Source organism: Poeciliopsis prolifica, unplaced genomic scaffold, assembly GCF_027474105.1.
Source record: "Poeciliopsis prolifica strain line A6 unplaced genomic scaffold, Auburn_PproV2 SCAFFOLD031, whole genome shotgun sequence".
Lineage (NCBI taxonomy): Eukaryota > Metazoa > Chordata > Actinopteri > Cyprinodontiformes > Poeciliidae > Poeciliopsis > Poeciliopsis prolifica.
The window spans coordinates 4,768,355-4,788,582 of record NW_026562406.1 but is presented as its reverse complement, the minus strand read 5'-3'; the positions used below and the strand labels follow the sequence as shown (position 1 = coordinate 4,788,582).

The 20,228-nt window shown below is 40.4% G+C and overlaps 1 protein-coding gene across 1 annotated transcript in view; it reads left to right on the top strand.

The window, feature by feature from the left end:
• Window positions 1–5,710: 5,710 nt before the first annotated feature.
• Window positions 5,711–20,228, top strand: part of si:dkeyp-14d3.1 (transmembrane protein 132D) — a 148,887-nt gene continuing 134,369 nt past the window's right edge. The window contains exon 1 of the mRNA XM_055050585.1: window positions 5,711–6,582. Coding sequence (XP_054906560.1) covers window positions 6,444–6,582 — 139 coding nt within the window. The 5' untranslated portion in view covers window positions 5,711–6,443. The remainder of the gene's footprint in view (window positions 6,583–20,228) is intronic.

Below are 20,228 nucleotides of genomic sequence, written 5' to 3'. Positions count from 1 at the left end.
CCATGTTCTGCTTTCTTTCTCACTTCCAAAGAGAAATTTAACATTGTATCGCATCATATTCATACCACTAGATAAGGAAAGCCATAAAGTTGTTTCCCAGTTGTTTTATTGGGAATTAAAATGGATGCCAATCGGTTTGTCACTGATTCTTAGAGTAATTACTTATCTACACTGAATAGACGTATGGAAACATGGGTCGGATTTGCTTTTATTATTTCAGTCGTAGTTACACTACCACCACAAAAGCTGAATTTAGACTAAGGTTTCCTACAAAAGAAAGAAATTAAACCAACGTGGAGGTCGCTGTTCCTCTAAGAACGCTCAGAACAAAGGAAAACAGACTTGTCCTGAAAAAGCCTCTCGCTCAAGGTGAGAGTTAACAGTGTAACTGCAGTCAAGGTGGTGATGGAGGCAGCCCTGCGATAATGGAGTGGCAGGGCATTGCAGGTTTTGGTTCTCTCCATTCTGCAGCGAGAGCTGAAATTATCAGAGCAGCAGGTCTGGAATCTCCCTTTGTGCTGGCAGCGTATTGCCGGGTGAAGATTGTGGATGGAAATAATCAGCCCCCTCTAAAGGTCAGTGGAAGTTAAGCACACCCAAAGTACACCATGACATATTCTGGATGATAAGAAATAACTTTCTGTGTGGGGAAAAAAAAAGAATAAGAGTTCACCTTGTCCCATTTATGCTATCATGATTGTTCAACTGTCACTCAAATGGCACATTTGCAGTCAACCCGAGAGCGCCTATAGAAAAATTTTACCCTGCCCAACATACTTTGAGGTTAAAATGTAATGTGGAGGAGTTCGTCTTTGATTCTGTCTTCTGCACCTCTAGTCTTTCAAGTCATTCAGAAAGATAAATAAGGCACAAGGCACCTGCTTAAAATGCACAGTTGGTGGCAGCTGTTATTACTGTCAGCAGGGCAATGATTTACTTCGCATGACCTGCCACCAGTGAACCTTCAATAACTTGGTGATTACAATAACAGCAACACATTATCAGGATGAGAGCTCAGGTACCTGTGCAATTGCAAACTTTTCTCTCCAGGTGTATCTTTCATCTGGTTGTCTGCAGTTACTTTTGCATTAATTGAGAAATCTTTGTAATCTCGTCAATTTGAAGTGGCAACGTTTTGCTAAATTTCCAAAACAAGATTTTAATCCTGTTTTATACTTGCGCTGATGCGCTGATGCTTCATGACTTAAAACAGTCTCAATTTGTTTTGTTCAGTGTTAAATGAAAATGGTTTGTATTTCCTAAAAAGCCAGCAGCTTGGGGGGGAAAAACAAACAAAAAAAAAAAACGTTCACAACCTTTGGACATTTGTATTTTTAACAAATTAAATCTGAAAAGTGTAGCATTGATTTGCATTCAGTCCCATGAGTCAAGAATTTATAGAACTACTTGATTGGATAACTATAGCTGCATCTGTTTATTTTCCTTTCTTCTTCACAAAGGAGAGCAAAGTCAGTTAGGCTGACTAAAATATATCTATCAACAAAACTTCACTGCAGAATCTCACCATCGCTGAAATCAGAGAAATGCTTCCTCATAAACTTGCATTCCCGTTCAGCTTTTTGAGAAAGAACATGGATTCTTATTTTCCTTGTCACCTCTTAGGGGCTGCTTTCGCTCCGTGCTATTATAAGGCACTGACATTGACTTCAGCAGAGTTCAGGCAGAGAATTACAGGACAAACCAATTGGGACTGCTGACTTTACAGCACTGCAGGACTACAGGAAGGTCACTCTTTGCCTTCCCTTTGGGCATCAGTCTTGAAAACAGAGTGATGGCCCCAGAGAGGCCGATAAGTAAACATGGTTTTTAATGGGTTGTGTATGGCTGGTGGTAATCTGCGTGGGGCCGGGAGTGGGCGGGCGAGGCACAGAGGGCGACGGCGCACTCTGCAGCGGTTATTATTAATGCTATCATTGATCAGATAGACCAGAAGTGGAGAATGAAAGGTGGTGATGAATTTGGACCCCCTGTCTAGCATGTGGGAGGAGAACAAACTGCTGAGGCTGGTCGAGGTCACACATGAAGGATACCATCCAAGAGAAGACACAAGGGATGAGTCATTCTGAAGATACAAGTGAAGGTCTTGTGTGGCAACAAATGGCTTAAAACACTCATTTATTTCTACTATTATTATCAACACGAGACTATCCAACAAACTGTTCAACGAGTAATTTATTTGTAATTTGAATTCTCTTCTCCAGGATCCCTTATGCTGCATTTCTTAGTATGTGAAGTTTCTTTGTTGGTTCTTGCTCTTCATGTAATCCTCAAAATAATAGTAAACTTTTTATATCATCACTTTAAAGAACTCAAACCACTGTTCAATGATGAGGTTGCAACCAAACTTTTCTGGCGCACTTTTAAAACACAATCTGCGGCGGACAACTAACACTGCCGGAAAGATCAGTGTGGGATTTATTTATTAATTTATTTATTCATTCATTCATTCCAATAGGGACAGAGAAGATGGATGATGGGGAAAATAAGCAAACCGAACAAAGTGTAATATTGAGACTGCAAAAGATTTAAAACAGAAACTGAGCTTCAGATTCCAGCAGGACAACATTTGTGAAGGTAAAGCCACAGGTCGGATAGAATCGTTAAGCTAAAAAAAAGATGTTTATGTAATAGAATGGTCAAAGTTCAGACCAAAATCCAACTGAGAATTTATGGCAAGACCTGACGACTGCTGTGTGGAGGTTTAGTTTAAGCTAAGAAGACAGAGAAAAATTAATCTCTGGAAGTCCAATCGAAGAAAACACATCCCCTAGAGGACGGAAAAAAATAAAGCTTTTAACACTTTTCAGATTTCACTTCGTTGAATGTTTGGAATCCATGTACACCTTTCCTTCAATCTCCCAATCATTCACTTTGTGTTGGAATCTTACATACTACCACAATAAAATAAATTAATCCCTTCTGAATAGTTGTCCAAACCACCTGACAACCAAGCTGGAACATTTAAATCATTAATGGCATATAATTATCAACCTTCTACTTCAACTTGACCTGCGCAGGGTTGCTGTGGTACTGGTGCCTACCTCTAGCAGTCATTTGGTAGAAGGAGGTGTGAACCCTGAAAAGGTCAGGTCCATCACAGCACCCATCAGTGTCAGGCGATGCAAATTAAACTCAAGAACCAAATTGCAAGGGCTTTAACTGCCTAGTTAAGCCGATCTCTGTTCCAAATGCTCAAATGTCTGTCTAGTGCTTTTGAGATATTGGTGTCTGGGTAATTTGGAAGCGAAAACACGTATATATTTGAAAATAAATATCACAAGTAAGTGGTTCCCGTTTGTGGTTTTTGAAATGACAAAAAAAAAAAAAAAAAAAGTGAAAACTTTTGATGGATATAAATACTGTATGGTACAACGCACATCTTTGGCATTCCCACGTAGTTCAAATGCTTCCAGATTTTTCCAAGGCGTGAGTGACTTCAAACCTTTCTTTCTGAACAGACATCAAAAGATGGCTCGCTGACTTAGAGGTGCAGATCTAAAGGAGGCATATGTGAAGACGGTCCCATTTTTGGGGCCTTCCATCACCTCCTAAAGCTCCATTGTCTTTTCAGAATGAATTCTCATGTCTCTGACTGCACAGGAAGGAGATGGAGACCGTGCGTGTGAGCTTTAACAGCAGCAAAATGTGTTGATAATTTAGCCAGAGAGATGGACTTACCATGTGCCGCGCAGAAAGAAGGTCAGCTTTTCTAACGACTTGCAGCTACAGACCATGTAACTAAATCCACTCGAGTTCTGCCTGGCACTCGCTCGGCTTTCCGGCAGCTGAATGGGCCTCAGTGTAGCGTGGGCTTCATGGGCTTTGACTGAGTGTCGGGCTCTGGAATGGGGGGGGAAGGCGACTTTTGGACGTCTGTCAGCCTTTGTGTAAGTGATGTTCCAGTCCATCATTACCGCGAGTGAAGTGACAGCTCTGCATCAACACACTCGTTCCCCGCAGCCCTAATGCTTTTTGCAGCTGTATATAAGAGGAGCTGTTGTTTCCAGGAACAAATAGCGCACATTCAGGGGGAGGTAAAAGCTTAGGTCCTCAAGGAGGAAAGTGGGAATTTGAAGCAAACCAGCGAGAGAAGCCTAAAATTAGAATAAATACTTCGGCTCTAAATAGGAAAAAGCAGAGAATTGACTTTCGCAGTAGCTTGCAGTGGTAGTCATTTGCCGTTGACTTTTTGAGGTTTTATCGGACTCAATGGTTTTTTTCAAAGAAATTTCCCACCAAATGCAAAGTGGGAAGAAAATGATATGTGGTTTTAAAGAATTTAAGAAAAAACAAAAAAAAAAAAATCATAAAAGTATAGGTTACATATTTATTCAGCCTCCAGAATAGCTTGTGACGAGAGTCCATCTGTGTGTGATCAAATCGCCCAATGAAGAGACTTTACTTATGAGAGCTTCAGAGAGCATTAATCAGGGAATTGTCAAAAATGACTGAAATTTGTCAAAAATATTGCGTTTTCCTATGAAGTCAATTACTTGTTGAAGTGAGAAACGCAGTAAAATCTTTTAAAAACAGGCCGCTCGCACATGCTCTCCATGCAGCAGATTGAGGTTGGGCTATTTTGCAAAGAAGAATGGGCAAAGAGTTCAGTCTCCAGATGGGGAAAGTACTCCAAAAAAAGAACTGCAGCTCTTAAATAAGCAAAAGGAGATTGTATTTCACACAAAGACCCTCCAAAATATATTAAAAGCATTGGGCAGCTCTTGCTAAAAATGTGAATATGTTAAACGGGAGTGAAGACTTTTGCACGGCACTTTACGTCAGGTTACATTATGCTGAGCACAACACCGGCAGACAGCAATGCCGCCATGAAAACACATCTTTGGAAGGATAAGGCTGTGGGTGACTCATCCCATGTTTTTTCTGTATTTAGTGTTCATGGATTATTCTTTATCTGTATTTCACCACACCATCTGCTCTGCTTAAAAAAGAAGAAGAAGAAGAAGAAGAAAAAAAAATCTCTGAGACTCCTAGTTTAATCAGTCAAGAGATTACAGTAATAATAAATGAATTCACGCATGGCAATTGCTTTAAAATAATAAAAAAAACAAACACATTAAACAAAAATAAAAACAGGAATAAAGCAATGTGAGACTCAGAAGCTGAGACTTCTGTTGTCAGCTGTGAGGATAAACACAGAGGAGTGGAAAGGATTATATGGAAGGCAATGTGGCCGCCATCTTGCAGTGCGATTTCTTTTTGATGCCGACTTGAAATCCTCAAATTTCATTTGTTTCAGTCCACAATCTCCGCATACATGCACGCTGCGGTTCCCGCACCGCACGGGGTCGCTAGTGACTGCCAAGTGGTGCAGTCACGCAATTGGTTACTCATGTTCGATAGCAACTTTTAAAGTCTTTTTATTATTATTATTTTGGACGCACATAGGAAGCAGTTTTGAGGGCAACGCCAAAAAAAAAAAAAAAAAAAAACACGCTCCTCGAAAGTAAAACCGAATTTTTCCGTGTAAAAAAAAGAAAAAAATGCTTTAGGTAATGAGTGCTTTCTGCTACGACCAGTCCAAATAGTTAAGATAACAGTTCTCTTTCTTATTTGTGGCATCTGCTGTCCCCCAAGTGGAAGACACCTCCCATGGAGCGCCGCTGGCAGATGTTGTCGCCACTTCCTTCCCCTCTGCGCTTCTCTCTGCGCGCATTGGACGGGGCTGGCAGCGCGTAAGCGCCCGACTCTGCAGACCGGACTCTTATCCGGCCACATGAACACAGAAAGACGAAGCCTGGAAGTCGGATTTTGGCGACATCCAGGAACGACCCCGGAGCCAGAGACTAATTAGGGCTGACAGAGGAAAACGCTGGCTCCGGCGCGCGCCGCCGCTTTTGCAATCTGTTGTTGGGAGTTGCGCGCGAGAGAGACTTTTTTTTTTGACGAAACGACAGGTTGCTAAAGCGTGTGGATGTATGCTGATCTCTAACTTTTCATCCTTTTTAATTGACATGCGCACGTTTCGGGATGCCTGGCGCCGCAGTTCGGACTTTACGCACTTCGCCGCAGACAAGTTAAGGATGGCGCGTAACATCCAAACACACTGAACATCCGAAAAGGGGGGAATTGAACATTATCTCTCTCTTTATTCAGATTTTTTTTCGGGATGAGTGGGATAATGTGACAGACTAATTGTGAACATGCATCCGGGCAGGATTCCCTTCACCGTTTTCGACGTCTCCAAGAGTCACGCAGAGGCTGACGCTCCAAACATGCTGGAAAGGTTGACGCGACGCAGCAAGTTTTCATCCATGTGATTCGTGAACCATCATAATCACTGTTATTATTTTTAATCAAATTAAGCCTACTTCCATTTCTCTCAGCCCAGCTTCCGCGTGTCTGCACAGATACCCTGGACGAGGCATGACACTTATCCCAGGAAATACCTATTTGAATTTTTCATGGATGTCGGGTGGCTTTATGTGTTTAAACTGAGACATTTGGACATGCAGTCAAATTTGGAGGGGAATTTCTGCCTTTCCGCAATCCAGAGAAACATGTTGCACATCCTGCTGCTGCAGTCGGTGTTACTTTGGGGTGGTAAGCATCATTTCACTTTATCTGCCTTTTCTCTTGTGGTTCAATGTTTCAATTGTGGAACCCACTAAGGACACATGAAATGCTGTCGAAAAAAGTTGATAGTACTGTTACCCACTTATGTGTGGTGAAGTGAGACTCTTTTTTGGAGGGTCAATAGCACCAGAGACACATAGGTTGCAGTGCACTATGTCTAAAATATTTTTTTTGATATAACTCGGTGGTGCATGAATGCACACCCTGTAAATAGAGTTCATCTTCTCAGTCACATCTTATGATGTTGGTTTTATGAGCACCTGTTTAACTCACCCACAGCAGCTCTGACCTTAAACAACATTTTTCTCATGAATAATTCACCATGACAGAGATTATCTGGTGCCACAGAGTCACTCAGGATTTATTAACTCCTGGCTTCTCAAATCACTTCAGCAGAAAAAATAAATAAATAAAAAAACATTCATCTCAGATCCAAACTGTTGTATAAGGAAACTTCTAGCTTGGACAGACCTCAACTCGGAAGCAACAGCTGTAGGCAACGATCTGCTTTTTTAGGAGTTCTTCCCAACGTGAATGATTAGGCTTAGGCTGGATGTTGTTTGTTTCAAAGCAAGTGACATTGCACCAGTCAATTAGTGCTAGAAGCATGAGAACAACAGCATCTGTTTTGGCTGCTTAGCTGGCTGCATGCACAGCAGAGATCTGAGGGCAGCTGGTGGTCTGGCTAATGAATCTGTGCTTTCCTGTGGGAGAAGGCTTTGACTTAAAAAAGCTGTTTGGGAATATAATCCTCTCAATTAATGCAATTATTTTTCCTCCTAATAATACCTGACTTCAGCAGGTTTCTGCTGAAGCCAGGATTCAGACATATTGATGTTGACATTTAAAAACAACAATAAAAGGTTGCTGTTTTGCACTGAGACCTTAAGTACTTCTTTAATTGCTCAAATCCCTATAGCTCTTCCTGCTTCTGCCGCTGACTCTAATGGACAAAATGCTCATATAGATTCCCTGCAAGGTTTAATGATGGTTTATATATATATATAAATATATATATATATATATATATATATATATATATTTGATAGTGCTTAGAAGAGTTTAGAAAATTCAGCTGAACATTTCTAACTCCATCCATACCTCCAAATTCAGAGTTTAATTGATGGTACCTCTGTTGTGAAAGCCACGTGATTCATTGCTTTGCTTTGAAAAGTGTGGCAATGATGGCTGCCTTATGCCAAGGCCCTCTCTCGGTAACCATACACGGCATGATCCTAATTGAGCTTTGTGTGTCATAAACCCCCAGGGACCCGCTTTTCACAGTAAAATTGATGGAAATTGATAACACGGAGCAGGAAACGGCAGGATCGGAGCTGTGTTCGAATGATGTTGGTGCAGCATAATGAGGCCGTAACCAGGTGGAGGAATCCGGCATTTTGGACAACAACAACAAAAAAATCCTCTTTGTTATAAGAAGCAGAAATGTTACCAGGGTCGATGAGTTAGCATTTTTTTAATTGGGTAAAAATTTCTGGAATAAAATTAATAATGTCATTCCAATTAACTGAATTACAAATATACCTTTTGTGTTGCCCTAAAAGGTACATATATTTTGTCCTGCTGTAGATAAATACCGAGGTGTATTTTGCTGCTGTTGCATGGGATATGTTAACCCTCGCGTGACTTTCTGCTTACTCCCCTTGTCCTATGGGTCAGAAATGACCCGCCCTAACAAAAAGCCCCAAAATAAAGAAAATTGATTGAATTTTAAATCCAAAATCTAGCTTGCACGATAAAACAATTTGTTATTTATCAATTCGACTCAATTTAATAACTTTTTATCTTGTGCTTTTATTGTACAATACAAAAAGACGATCACCAAGATTACACCTTTTTTTTCTTTTTACCACAAACCAAGTGTTTTAGCAGTTTTCTTTTACATAGAAGAGGTTTATTATTGTAATTATACAGTTATTACTTCTGAATTAATTCTACTGGAAGGGAACAAAAAGTGAACAATTTGGAACTTTTTTGTCAATGATCTTCAACAAAAGATTCCTTTTATTTTTTTTTTTAGCTATTGAATTGTAAAAATACCTCTCGTAACACAACAAAACAAACGTAGCTTGATTTTGTGAAGAATTTAACATCAGTTCTTATGCTGAGTCTCATAATTATGTGAGATCTTCAACAAAAGATGCAGAACATCTTCTGCTCAACATAAGGTATTGAACTTTCATGATGAACATCTTCGACACGAGCTGAAGAACATCCTATCCTTAAACACAAGATGGAGAACACATATCCACGTCGAACACAAAACGTTCAGCACGAGATGTTCAATATGTGTTCTGCAAGAATTTGCTCAACATGTCGTGCTGAAGATCCCATGTATGTGCAAACGTAGGACCTGTGGAACAATGGAACGTATATTCATGCCAGGAACCATCTAGGGTACTCAGACTCAGCATACCTTCACATCCTCTGTACCTAATTTGTTTTTATTATGTTTGAGGTTATTTTTTGTTGTGTTTGGGAACTTGTGTGATGTGGGGACTTTGCTGCAGATTGAGAGTGCAGGTACTCTCGTTGTATAACAGACTTATAAAGAGGATGCTTAAGGTTGTCTGTTATTTTCTTACTTTTATGAAGAATCCTACTTTCCACCATTATCTTCAGTGGTTGATAAAGAAAAGCTTACGCTCTCCACAACATACTTACAGCAGATCCACAGTGTCTTCCATTAAACACTGAAAGACCTAATCTTCTTCAGTCTGCTCTGTCCCTTCCTGTTGTTTGTTTCAGCTCCAGATTAACATTGAGGTATTTAAACTAAATCATCTCCACTTCTAAATTCAGCAGTGTTCAGCATGACCTCGTTTCTCTTCAAATCTACAATCATCTCCTTCGTTTGGTTTATTTTTTTAAGATAAGATGATCATTTTCACACCATGCCACCAAGTTCTCTGTACTTGTCTTCTTGAGCATCTCTGACTCTGTGGAGTTGGGTGTAGAGCTGCAGTATGTCTGCAGATTAGAGGAGTCTGTTTTGTACTTAAGTTTAGCGGTTTGCAGAGCGAAAAGGAATGGTGGGTGGACAGTCCCCGGTGCTGATTCTGTGCTGCTGACCACCCGGTTAGAGACATGACCCTTCTGTCTCACAAAATTAAGTCTGTTTGTCGAATAGCCTTTCATCCAGAAGATTGTTGAGGCCTCCACCTTTATCTTTCTGAGAAAACAATTCAGGCTGAGTTGTGTTAAATGCACTGGAGAAATCAAAGAACATGATCCTCACAGTGCTGCCTGCTTTGTCCAGGTGATAGTGGGTTTGTTGAAGCAGGTTCATGTTTCAACTCCCACTCCGCAGTGATAAGTTAACTGGAGGAATCCTGATATGTCCTTGTTTGCTCACTCAGGTGAGCCAAGAAGATTCTTCCCAGGATCTTCATGACGACAACAGGCTGGGCATTGTCAACGCAAACGAAAACAATACAATTTAAACACTTCAAAGCCTACAACAATGTTGATCAACAACAAAATATACTGGTCAGACTCAAATATTTTTTATAATCTGGAGGGTTTGATGTAATTTGATATACTAAAGATGTCACTTCGTATCCCACGGCTTCTGACATTCTTCTTGATTTTTGAACATTTCTTGATGATGTAGAAAAAAGTAAATATTCACAATCAGATGGATTTTAACTCGCTTGTAGCTTAACATTCTTATATTTGTTGCACAGAAGATAGAGTGAACGAGCATCCTCTTTTCTCCAGACACATTCTGTCAGGAGCGTCCAGGGGTGACGTTCAGAATAAAAATGTCTGGTTCTCATCGTTTGTTACGGGACAAATTGGCATGTGCTGGTGCTATTCATGGAAAACAACAGTCATTCTTCCAAGTGACATCATCACTGAGCAACTCACATCTGGATGGTTCGTCTCCACAGACTGAACCGAAAGCGGAGCTGCTGCTGCTGTTTACAAGAGGTGGGAGGGCAAGTGCATCTCTACAGACAAACTGGAAAAGAAGTTTGTCTCGTACCGACCCACGGCGTTGTTTCTGTGTCTGACGTAAAGGTGGTATAGATATTGACATAGAAAAGCATAGAAAGGCTGTATGAGGTGCAAAGTATAAAGTCAACTAAGTTTGATCTGACACCCAGGAAAAGGGCTAAAGTGGACCAGAAGTTGGCCAAATATCCTGAAAAGTCCAAAAGCATGGCATGCTACTCAGACTTACTGGAGATTGCACAGATTGTCTTTTTACATTTTCCTCACACTATGCAGATGTTGAGAGGGTCTTCTGCACCCTAAGAGTTGCTTGACAACAGCATGACCTTAATGCGGATGATCGGTGGTTCTCCTCTATTGTTCATGTCATGACTATTGTTTCTTTTGAAATTGAAAACGTTTCCACACCGCTGAATTTGTGTTTCTCCAAACCCCCCCATCAAAAAAAGTGAACCACCAGTAGAGTTCAGCGTCAAGCAGCAGAGGGGCGGTGCTGCTTTACTGCAAAAACTCCAGTCATCCCAACACTTTCTCAATTACTTTAAACTGCAGTAACATTTTAACAGCTCCATAATTGTGTTTAAAGCTTCCATTATTATGGTCCATTAGCTGTAATATTAACTCAATTAATGATGGCTCCCATTAAACTTGACAGTTCAGGGTTGAAGTTCCTGTGGTTCAGGTTTGAATCACAGTTCAACTTGAGCTACGATTAAAAGATTTTATTTAAAAGGCAATAAACAAATTGATGAAACGCCTCGCTGAGATGAACTGTGAGCTGGAATGTTTGGTCGATGAGCCCTTGAGCAGAAACTCTGCTCCAGCTGATGTTTGCATTTCAACTTGACTTTGTCCCGCAGGAGGCGTCATATGAAACCACGACTCCTAAGGTCTGTCTTGCACCTTTGACAGCTCATCAAATATGCTTGCATAAAGAGCAAAGGCTTCCGAAAGTCTTGGCGCGCACTGGATGGACAAATGTAAAGCTGGGCTTCGCTTGGTTATTTACAGAGCAGAAAACATGAAAAGAAGAGCAGAAACCCCCAGCCAGGTGGTATTTTTATCAAGGCTATCTCACAGCTGCACTTTGAGCTCACTTTAGTGCACTTTTGAGATTTGCAACCGAGGACACTGATGAAAAGAGGCATATTTTCTCCATCTCTGAGGCCTAATTTGGCGCAGCTCAGGTGGTTGTCGAAGTTTCCGCGAGGTGAGGGCAGGAGAGAAAGACGCGCCCCACGTACGATGTAATTTCAGCTCCTTCGCGGCTTCATTTCCACTCTCCACAAATATCAGTTGCTTTACGTTAGTGTGTGAGACCGTGCGTTTTAGTTTGCTTAATGAGCATTTTTATGAGACACACTGAGTAGGTGGACATATCTAAACAGCTCGTAGACTCACTGTAACGCTGCTTAAGCTTAGAGTATGTGTGGGAGGCATACATTAGAGCTTCCTAATAAGAGAGTCAAAAGAGGCTTTTTGCCCCCTGCAAATTCAAATATCATTAGTGTAATGTCCTGTTATATTTCCACAAAGCTTATCTCCCCCTCTGTTAATTGGCTCCCTGTGACTGCTATGATCTCACATTCAATTTAATGAAATTTCACAATTAAGGGAGTTGAATGGGGGGAAATTGGAAGCTGCAAACGATGCCATGTGTGTCTGTGTTGCTGTGCTCGTGCAATATTTGCAAACATGCTGATTCAGTGCTTGTGTGTTCTCTCGTCAGCTGTGTCTGGATAAAGAGCTACAGCTTCATAAATCTGGGTTCACTGGGTTGGGGTCTGTCTTACGGCCAAACTGTCTCCTCGGGTTCTTTGCGTGGCGAAAACACCAGAGACCAGAAACAGCTTGTGCCAGACTGCAGACTGCTGCGCTGACATTTTATTTTATTTTTTTAAAACACACACGCAATAAATCATTGTTAATCATGAGCTCGGGCCGCAATGACAATTTCAATTTGGACCCAGAGCTTGTTAAGCTTGCATGGTCGTGGGCTAAACGCTGACCTGATTGCTAACGTGCAAACGATGCTCGCATACTGATGTTAAATCAAACAGGAGTTACAGAGTTCAGCCGGACACAGTTTATGCAGCCGAGATGACATGCTATGAGCTGCGGTAATTGTATATGATGCAAAGATTTTAGTCACTACGTGGGAGCGACTGAAGTGTTGTGAAGGTTTTGTGTGAATAAATGATATCGTAATAACAGACAGGCTGGTGAGGTTCACTAAGTTTGCCTCAGTAATTGTTGAAATGTTCATGTGTCTAGCTTATTATTAGAGCACCGAGCCACAGGTCAGAAAATTTTTTTTTTTTAAACATAAATCGGTCCTGGAAAATATAAAAAAACCTCAACAAAACACTGAAATAATTAGAGGGTTTGAACTGCTGCAAAGTCTTTTTGTAATCGCTTGATTTATATATTTTTTTCTCTTCCATCTTTCTATCTTCCTAAGGACTTTGCACTGACTTCCACTGATGTTTCGTTGCACGGGTAAAAAAACAAACCATTACCAGTACATGCTTAACCATAAACATTTCACTCAATTCACACCTTTGTCCTAATCCTTGCCACTACCCCAAACACAGCAATTCTTCTTACTTATATGACTCCGACTTTGCGCCCAGTAAGGAGCAGCGGTGTTCACAAAGTAGTATTTCTTGGAAAATGGGCCTTTCATCGTCTTAAATACTAAAAAAATACACTCACACCTATGTGCACATTTGCGTTTGCACTTGTGTATGCAAGAAAGACACAAAGAAAACTTCATACTTTCATAATTTCATAATTTTTTTTTTACTGGTAATATAATCATAATATACACTCATTTAATATATTTTATGTTTGACTTTAAGAAGCTATAAAATGTAAGTAAAGATTGTCATCAAGTTCCTTTGATTTATCTCCAATGACAGAAATGTTGGGACGTTGAAACGTTCTTTGAGTAAATAACACAAGTACATTAAAATCCATTAAGAGCACAAGGACCGAAACATGGATTTGGGCGGATGTTCTTACCTGGATAAATGGAGCATAAATGGATAAATCACCTGCTTGTTCCATAAGATAAATACACCAAACAAGCAGTAATAAAGAATTTGCTACTTGAGTTTTAATCAATGTTGGGTAATTTGATGATCATATGCACAATTTTCACCTCTGATGTTCCTGCCAGTTGTTTTGCTCAGAGGGCTTCATCATAAAGGCAACATGGTATTTTTAAAATATGAGAAGGCTTCAGAAAAGGCTTCAGAAAATCTGTCACGTTCCTTGCTTCCTTAAGATAATGTAGTTTCCACCCCCCCACCCTCATGTAAGTGCTTTATCTCTTTTACAAGACTTGAACATTTTCATTGTGTGTGAAAGAGAAGGGAGATAAAAACAGAGGTTTCACAGAATTTATTGTAATGTGCAAGCTACTGAATCGTAGGATATGCATGAATACCAGAACAAAAAGCGGATTATGGTTTTTCTTCAATAATGCATTAATAAAATGTCATTAGGCTCTGAGCTTTCTCTGGGAAACAGAGAGTGCTAAGGCAGCACTACACAATATTAGATATTTATGTAATATATCCTGCCATCCGAATTCACTCCAGAACTTAATTTCCTTGCAGGAACACTTTTGGAAATTTGTGAAAATATGGAAAAGGTCACAACCTCAATGATGAAAAATATCATTTGTATATATGCAAAGTCATTCTTCACAGGAAAATCTACATTAACCCATTGGTTAATGTACAAAATGGCACTGATTGCATCAAAAAGGATGCAACTTTTGAGCTGGTGCTACATTTCAGAGGCGTCGGCCTTATGGTGCATTAAGAGGCAGAGATCTGACAGGTACACACTGTCATGGCCCATTGACTTCTATGTGGTGTGGCTGATTGATTGTTGAGATTATGTTCAAATGGGCGTCGTGCATCTCTTTATGATTCAGAGCGGCGTGCCCATGCAGGGGAAGGATGATGAGCACCTTTAAAACTACCCATAAATTTCAACTTAAAAAAAGTGTTGGTTTTGTGTTTTGAGCTGCTTTTTTTGTTTTTATTTTTTATGAGAACCATTTGTAAAGTTTGTTTTAATCTCCCATCTGTGTCAGAAACCGGAGCTGCATAGTGAAAAACATTTGGCGGCGCTTTTACCTCAGAATGTCTCTTACACTGCAGCTCCGAACAAAGTATTTGTTTCCACCAAAGCTGATCTGGGCTTTCTCTTTAATGTTGCAGCAACATTAAAGAGAAGTTGACATTAAAGAGAGTTGCTCCAAATTGGACCAGCTGGGGCGATGTACAGTTAAAATCCTCCGTTATCTCCCCAGCAGCTTGCCACCATGAGAGCGTGAACGGATGGAGCGCGGAGCGCTTTTGGGGGTCCGCTGGACTTGATAAAAACGCTGCACGAGTTCTGGCCGTGTACCATTTACCAAAGCAGGCCGGTGCTCGTTATCCAGCGAGACGTCCTTCGCTGCTTTGATTTTAAAGACAACACTCAACAGAAATAGCTCATCAGAATAATCATGTTTTCAGCTACACCCGCGTTGAATTCGGAATGACCTGAAAGCGTTGTTTGACCACTGGCTAGATGGCTCTCGATGTAATTGGTATGCCAGTGTGTTTGTCTCCAATCAGCCTTAACACAATCACTGGTTCCTAATCAGCGGGAAAGTAATAGCCACCACTGAGTAGCTTTAATCAGCACACAAGTTAGTCCGGCAGGAGTGGCTGAGTGTTAATGAAGTCCCTCTTGTTGGTTTATGGAGTGTGGATGGCTGTGTCTGCAGACGAAGACCACAGAGTTTCTTGCCTGGTTTGTCTCAATCTTGAAAAAACAAAACAGACAAAAAAAACTGATTTCTTTTACTGCTGTCACTTCGCCTCCGTTGAGCAGAAACATTTGCTCCTGGGTGTTTTGGCAGCCAGACTGTTTATTCAGCATTGTTTTGTTTGCCCTGACAGAGGACAGCGAGCTTATTGTTGAGGATTAGAGATGTCCAGCTTGAACCAAAGCGATGCAACAGCCATGAGTCATTGGTCCTGTGGTGATCGGTGGTGCTGCTGCTGCAGGGAGGGGCCTGGTTGAGGCGGTCTGTTTCAGCGTCCTGCAAGAGTCACTATCTGTGCCTGCAGATTGTGTTGTTGACCCGGAGGCCCTTCATTTTCACACTAATTGGAAAAAGCAACCTCAGGCAGAAGCAGAATGACCCCAATGATTGTGAAGGATTAACCTAAGAAAAATGTTTAATTTAAGTCAAATTGGCAGAATTTAAATTTATTTGGCTTATATTTATGTACCTGTTTTGGCCTAATAGTGAGCGTGGACAATATGTCGTCAAACGAGGACAGGTGTTTGTCCGGGATGGGACATACTGACATCAGCAGGTCAAAATATTTGGGTTCAGCGACATGAAGACAATTTCTGGTGACACATGTCAGGTAAATAAGTAGATAAAAAGGAAAAGAGGTGATTCTTTTCCATTTTAATGAAAAACCTGACAGTTCAATTTGAAAACTACTCAACTTCTGCTTCCTACGAACAAATGAAACTTCAAAAATCAGGAAGGGCACAAATTCCTTTACAAAGCAGATATTTCCACTCTGGAGCTACACAATTAATGACAGACTGGAACGGCAGCTCTCTGCTGTGAGAATTAGGCAGATTAAACATCTTAAATGTTTTGAGCTGTCTGGAAGAAGATTATTTTGAATGTCAAGTTTGAAGTCTTATCATCTAATGGTGGAAAATTTGCAAAATGAGGGACTTGGGGTTACATTTCTGAAGTTTATCCGACAATCTGCGCCAAAACTTTTGAGGTAGAAAAACGAAATGCTGCTTGAATCAGACGAGGCTGTTTACTTCCTGGGAACCATGAGCATGTCTTCCTCAGTGGTTCGGCCACCTCGGCCCATTTTGTGCCGAACGGACAGTGATAGGTGTTCTTTTTTAACACAGGCCAGAAACATGACTTAATGAAGATGAGTATTTAACCCTATGATGGTTAATCATGGATTGTTGTAATTACAAGTTAATAAAGTGATATACCTTCGTGATCACGTATTTTGCCTCTTGTAAGTGATTCCAGTGCAGCTGGAGGTGGTTTCATATTTCCTGACAGGCAGCGCGGAACGTCAGAAAAAACACAATTATTGTAAGGCGAATATGCATTTTGCCTACGTAATCAAATCAAATGTTTTTTTTTACAGTACCTCTTGTTGCATTACCACACATGCCTCTATTTCAATTAGATACAGACAGTCAGGCAAACTAATAATCAATTACAGTGTCTCAGTACTTTGTGTGGCAGCCATACTGAATATTGACCTCAGTGCTGCTCGTCGTTCTTCCCCTTCTTGGAAAATCTGACTTCCAAGCAAAATTGGGTGCATTAGGTCTGACATGATTGCCTCTATATTTCGCAGCTTCACTATGATTGTTTTTTCAGTCATTTCTTCACCAAATCTTTCTCAACGTCGTAAAGCGATTGTGTTGGGGAGAAAAAAAGGAGTCTGAAAGTTAAGAAATATAAGCTGGAGGTGGGCTGCCGACTGTGTCAAAAGGTGATGAAAACTTTGACCTCAAACTTTACGGGCTGCCAGTGAAAGGAGAACCGCTGTCTGCATGTCCTAAAGGCATGCATTCTGTTAGCACAGCAAACCAGGCAGAATGAATGTCTAGAAAGATGCAAAACAGCCAACCTTTCACTTCATATGAGCTTCATGTGATTGGCTCTGATAACTGCAGCATTTTCATCTTTGATGCTCTAGATAAGTGTGAGCAGGCAGCTTGTGGGACCTTTCCAGCCCTGCTCGACTGTGTTTGATTACTATTTACTGCCTAGTTACGGCTTTTTTTGTACATTTCCTCTGAACCTTAAAGATTGTTGTGTCAAAGCTCTGTAATTAGATGTTCTGGGAGTATGGCAACTGCTGGAGCTCGAAGTGATGTAATCTGTGCTGCATCCTTAATTGTGCATCCCACGAGTGCGATGGCTAATTTAACCAGTGAAAGAGAAAAGAAATAAAAAAATAAATTTAAAAAAACAGCCTTCATTTTTTTTGTTGTATCATTCTAAATACGGAATATCTCTATTGGGTTGTATTTCTATTCTGCAGAGTGGTTGTACATATAAAGCAGTAAAAATATATACTTTATCACATGTATAGTGATAACCAGTTTTGTTGGGACAAAGCACTGTTTAGCCAAAACCCATTGTCACAAGTGCTTTTTCTCTGCGGGGGAAATAATTATAGATTTTTTTGCATGTGATGTTGTTCAAGTAACTTTATTTTTTTCTGCTGCTTAGCATCTCTGTTTTATCAAACTTAGCTTAAAGCTTCAAACTTTGACATCTTTAAATATTTGGAGATGCAAATACAATTTTAGCAGCTCAAATGGATCACGGTTGACTGAGACCATTTTCCTTTCAGAGAGTGTGTGTGTTTTAGTAACCTAATTCCTGCGTGTGTCACTCTGGGTGGCAACAACTGTCTTTAGCCATTTGTGATAATTGGCAATGAGTCTTGAGGAATCATTTTCAAACTCATCTTTGCAGAACGGCTTTAATTTGACCAGATTAAGAGGTTTTCAGGCACGAGCGACCTGTTTAGCAGCGTTCCAGTAGATTTTACATGCAACTGCAAAAAAAGTATGTTTGATTATTTTTAGTCATTCAAATGTGGGCTTTGTCCTGTGCTTTTAAAAACTGCCCCACTCCATAACATAGGAATGTTTTTGCTTAATGTGAGAAAACTCTTGACAACTAAACATTTTTATGAACTAGAATCTATGGTGGCATCCAGTCACAGTCTGTGTGGAAACGAAAGAAATTAAACGCTGGGTTAGTTTTACACCAGGCGTATCAGGATGCACACATTTCAAAAGGTTCAAGTTTTGTCTGACCAGGAACTATCAAGAGTTTTTTATTCGGCAAATGTCAAATGGGCCTTTGGTTCTTTTGGGCCAGCAGTTGTTTTCACCTTGTAACCCTCTCAGGATGCCATTTGTGCCCATCTTTTTCCATTTCCTTTTTTTTTTGGTCTATTGTTACACGATGAACACTGACCTTAACTGAGACAAGTGAGGCCTGCGGAGATTTAGATGTTGTTTTTTTTTCTTTTTTTGACTTTCTGGATGAGTCCTCAATGTGCTAACTGTGAATCACTTCAGTCCCAGTGCCCCTCAGCCAGATCCACTTAGGAATTTTATTTGTAAGCATTTTCTGACTGACAGATGTCAGTGACTTTGCTTTGCAACTTTTGTGTAAATTGTTTAGATCAGGGTACGAAAGTGTTGCATTTTAAGGTCTTTTTTTCCCCCTCCCTCATGGTGTTTGACAGGTTCTATTGAAATGATTTATTCATTTTAGAGGCAGAAAATGAGGGTTAAATGTGACAAAAATCAGAGTGATCACTATTAATTTATGATTTATCAACAAGAGGGTCAGTTACATTTTTACAGGTTTTCACTTATCTGTGATGGGAAAAAAATGGCAACAAAAAGCTGCAAAAAAAAGGAAAATAAATCTGTAGAAAAACATGCTTTTTCACTGTACTGTAAGTCAGGAACTGGCTGCATGTAAATTGTTACTTGCCTCAACTTGCTGATATCTGGAGCCAGAGCAATGATTAAGAGATTTAAAGCAGCTGAAACTGTGACAAGCAAGGCTGGACAGGGATCATAAGTTTATCTTTCCACCGCACGCAGCGAGCAGGATGGCTACGGGCGACAATAAAATCTGCAATGTTGACTGATCCAGCTGTAAGAGGCTGGTATAAATAAACTCAATAGAATTGCTAGAGAAAAGAGTGGCGTTTCAGGGTCGCCACATCTCGTTAACAACTTATTTATAGGCTTTTGTATCCAATTTAAAAAAAATATGCATCGTCTACGTTTGTATGGTAGTGTGTGACATTCATTGAGAGACATATTGAGGATCTTATCAGTATTTCAACAAGGCAGCGTTGGATTAAAAGAGAACTGCATCTGATAATATTTTGCCATCTGACCTGCAGGGAGAGTTTGATTTCTGAAGCAACCAGCTTCTACGAAAGAAAAGGGAGACAAAAGACGCAATACGGTTCAATGCACAAACTGAGACAAAGGCAGAAAAATTGAGAACCTATTGCGGGAGCACTTCTCTCGCACAATAACATGTACACAGTCCGTAAAACCTGAAGGTTCGGGATAGAGGAGAAGTGCGTCTATTATGCAGTAAGGAACCAACCTCTCACACGGTTTCACAGAGCGAACTGGAAAACACGTAATTTATATTCACCATATCTCTTTATGTCATGAAATATAGAGTTGCATTGAAACAACTCAGCAATGTGGGATATGCAAAGTGCCAGGAAAAGCGCGCTGAAGTGGGGTTTAATCATATTAATGGCATCACTGTGCCTGAACTGAGAGTGCATGTTTACACACCGCGCCATTTAGACGTGTCCCTGCACCGCCCCCTTTCTTTGTTGAGCTGTTCAATTCAAAAGGTGGCTTTTCCTAGAATAAAAAAATCAATCAATAAAAAAAAAATCTGCCAACCTTCTCAGGCAGAAGCTCCTTTAATTGGGTTAGTTAAGAAAGCACTCAATAATTAAAGGCTCAGGTGAGATTCGGATGAAATGGCTAAATTAAAT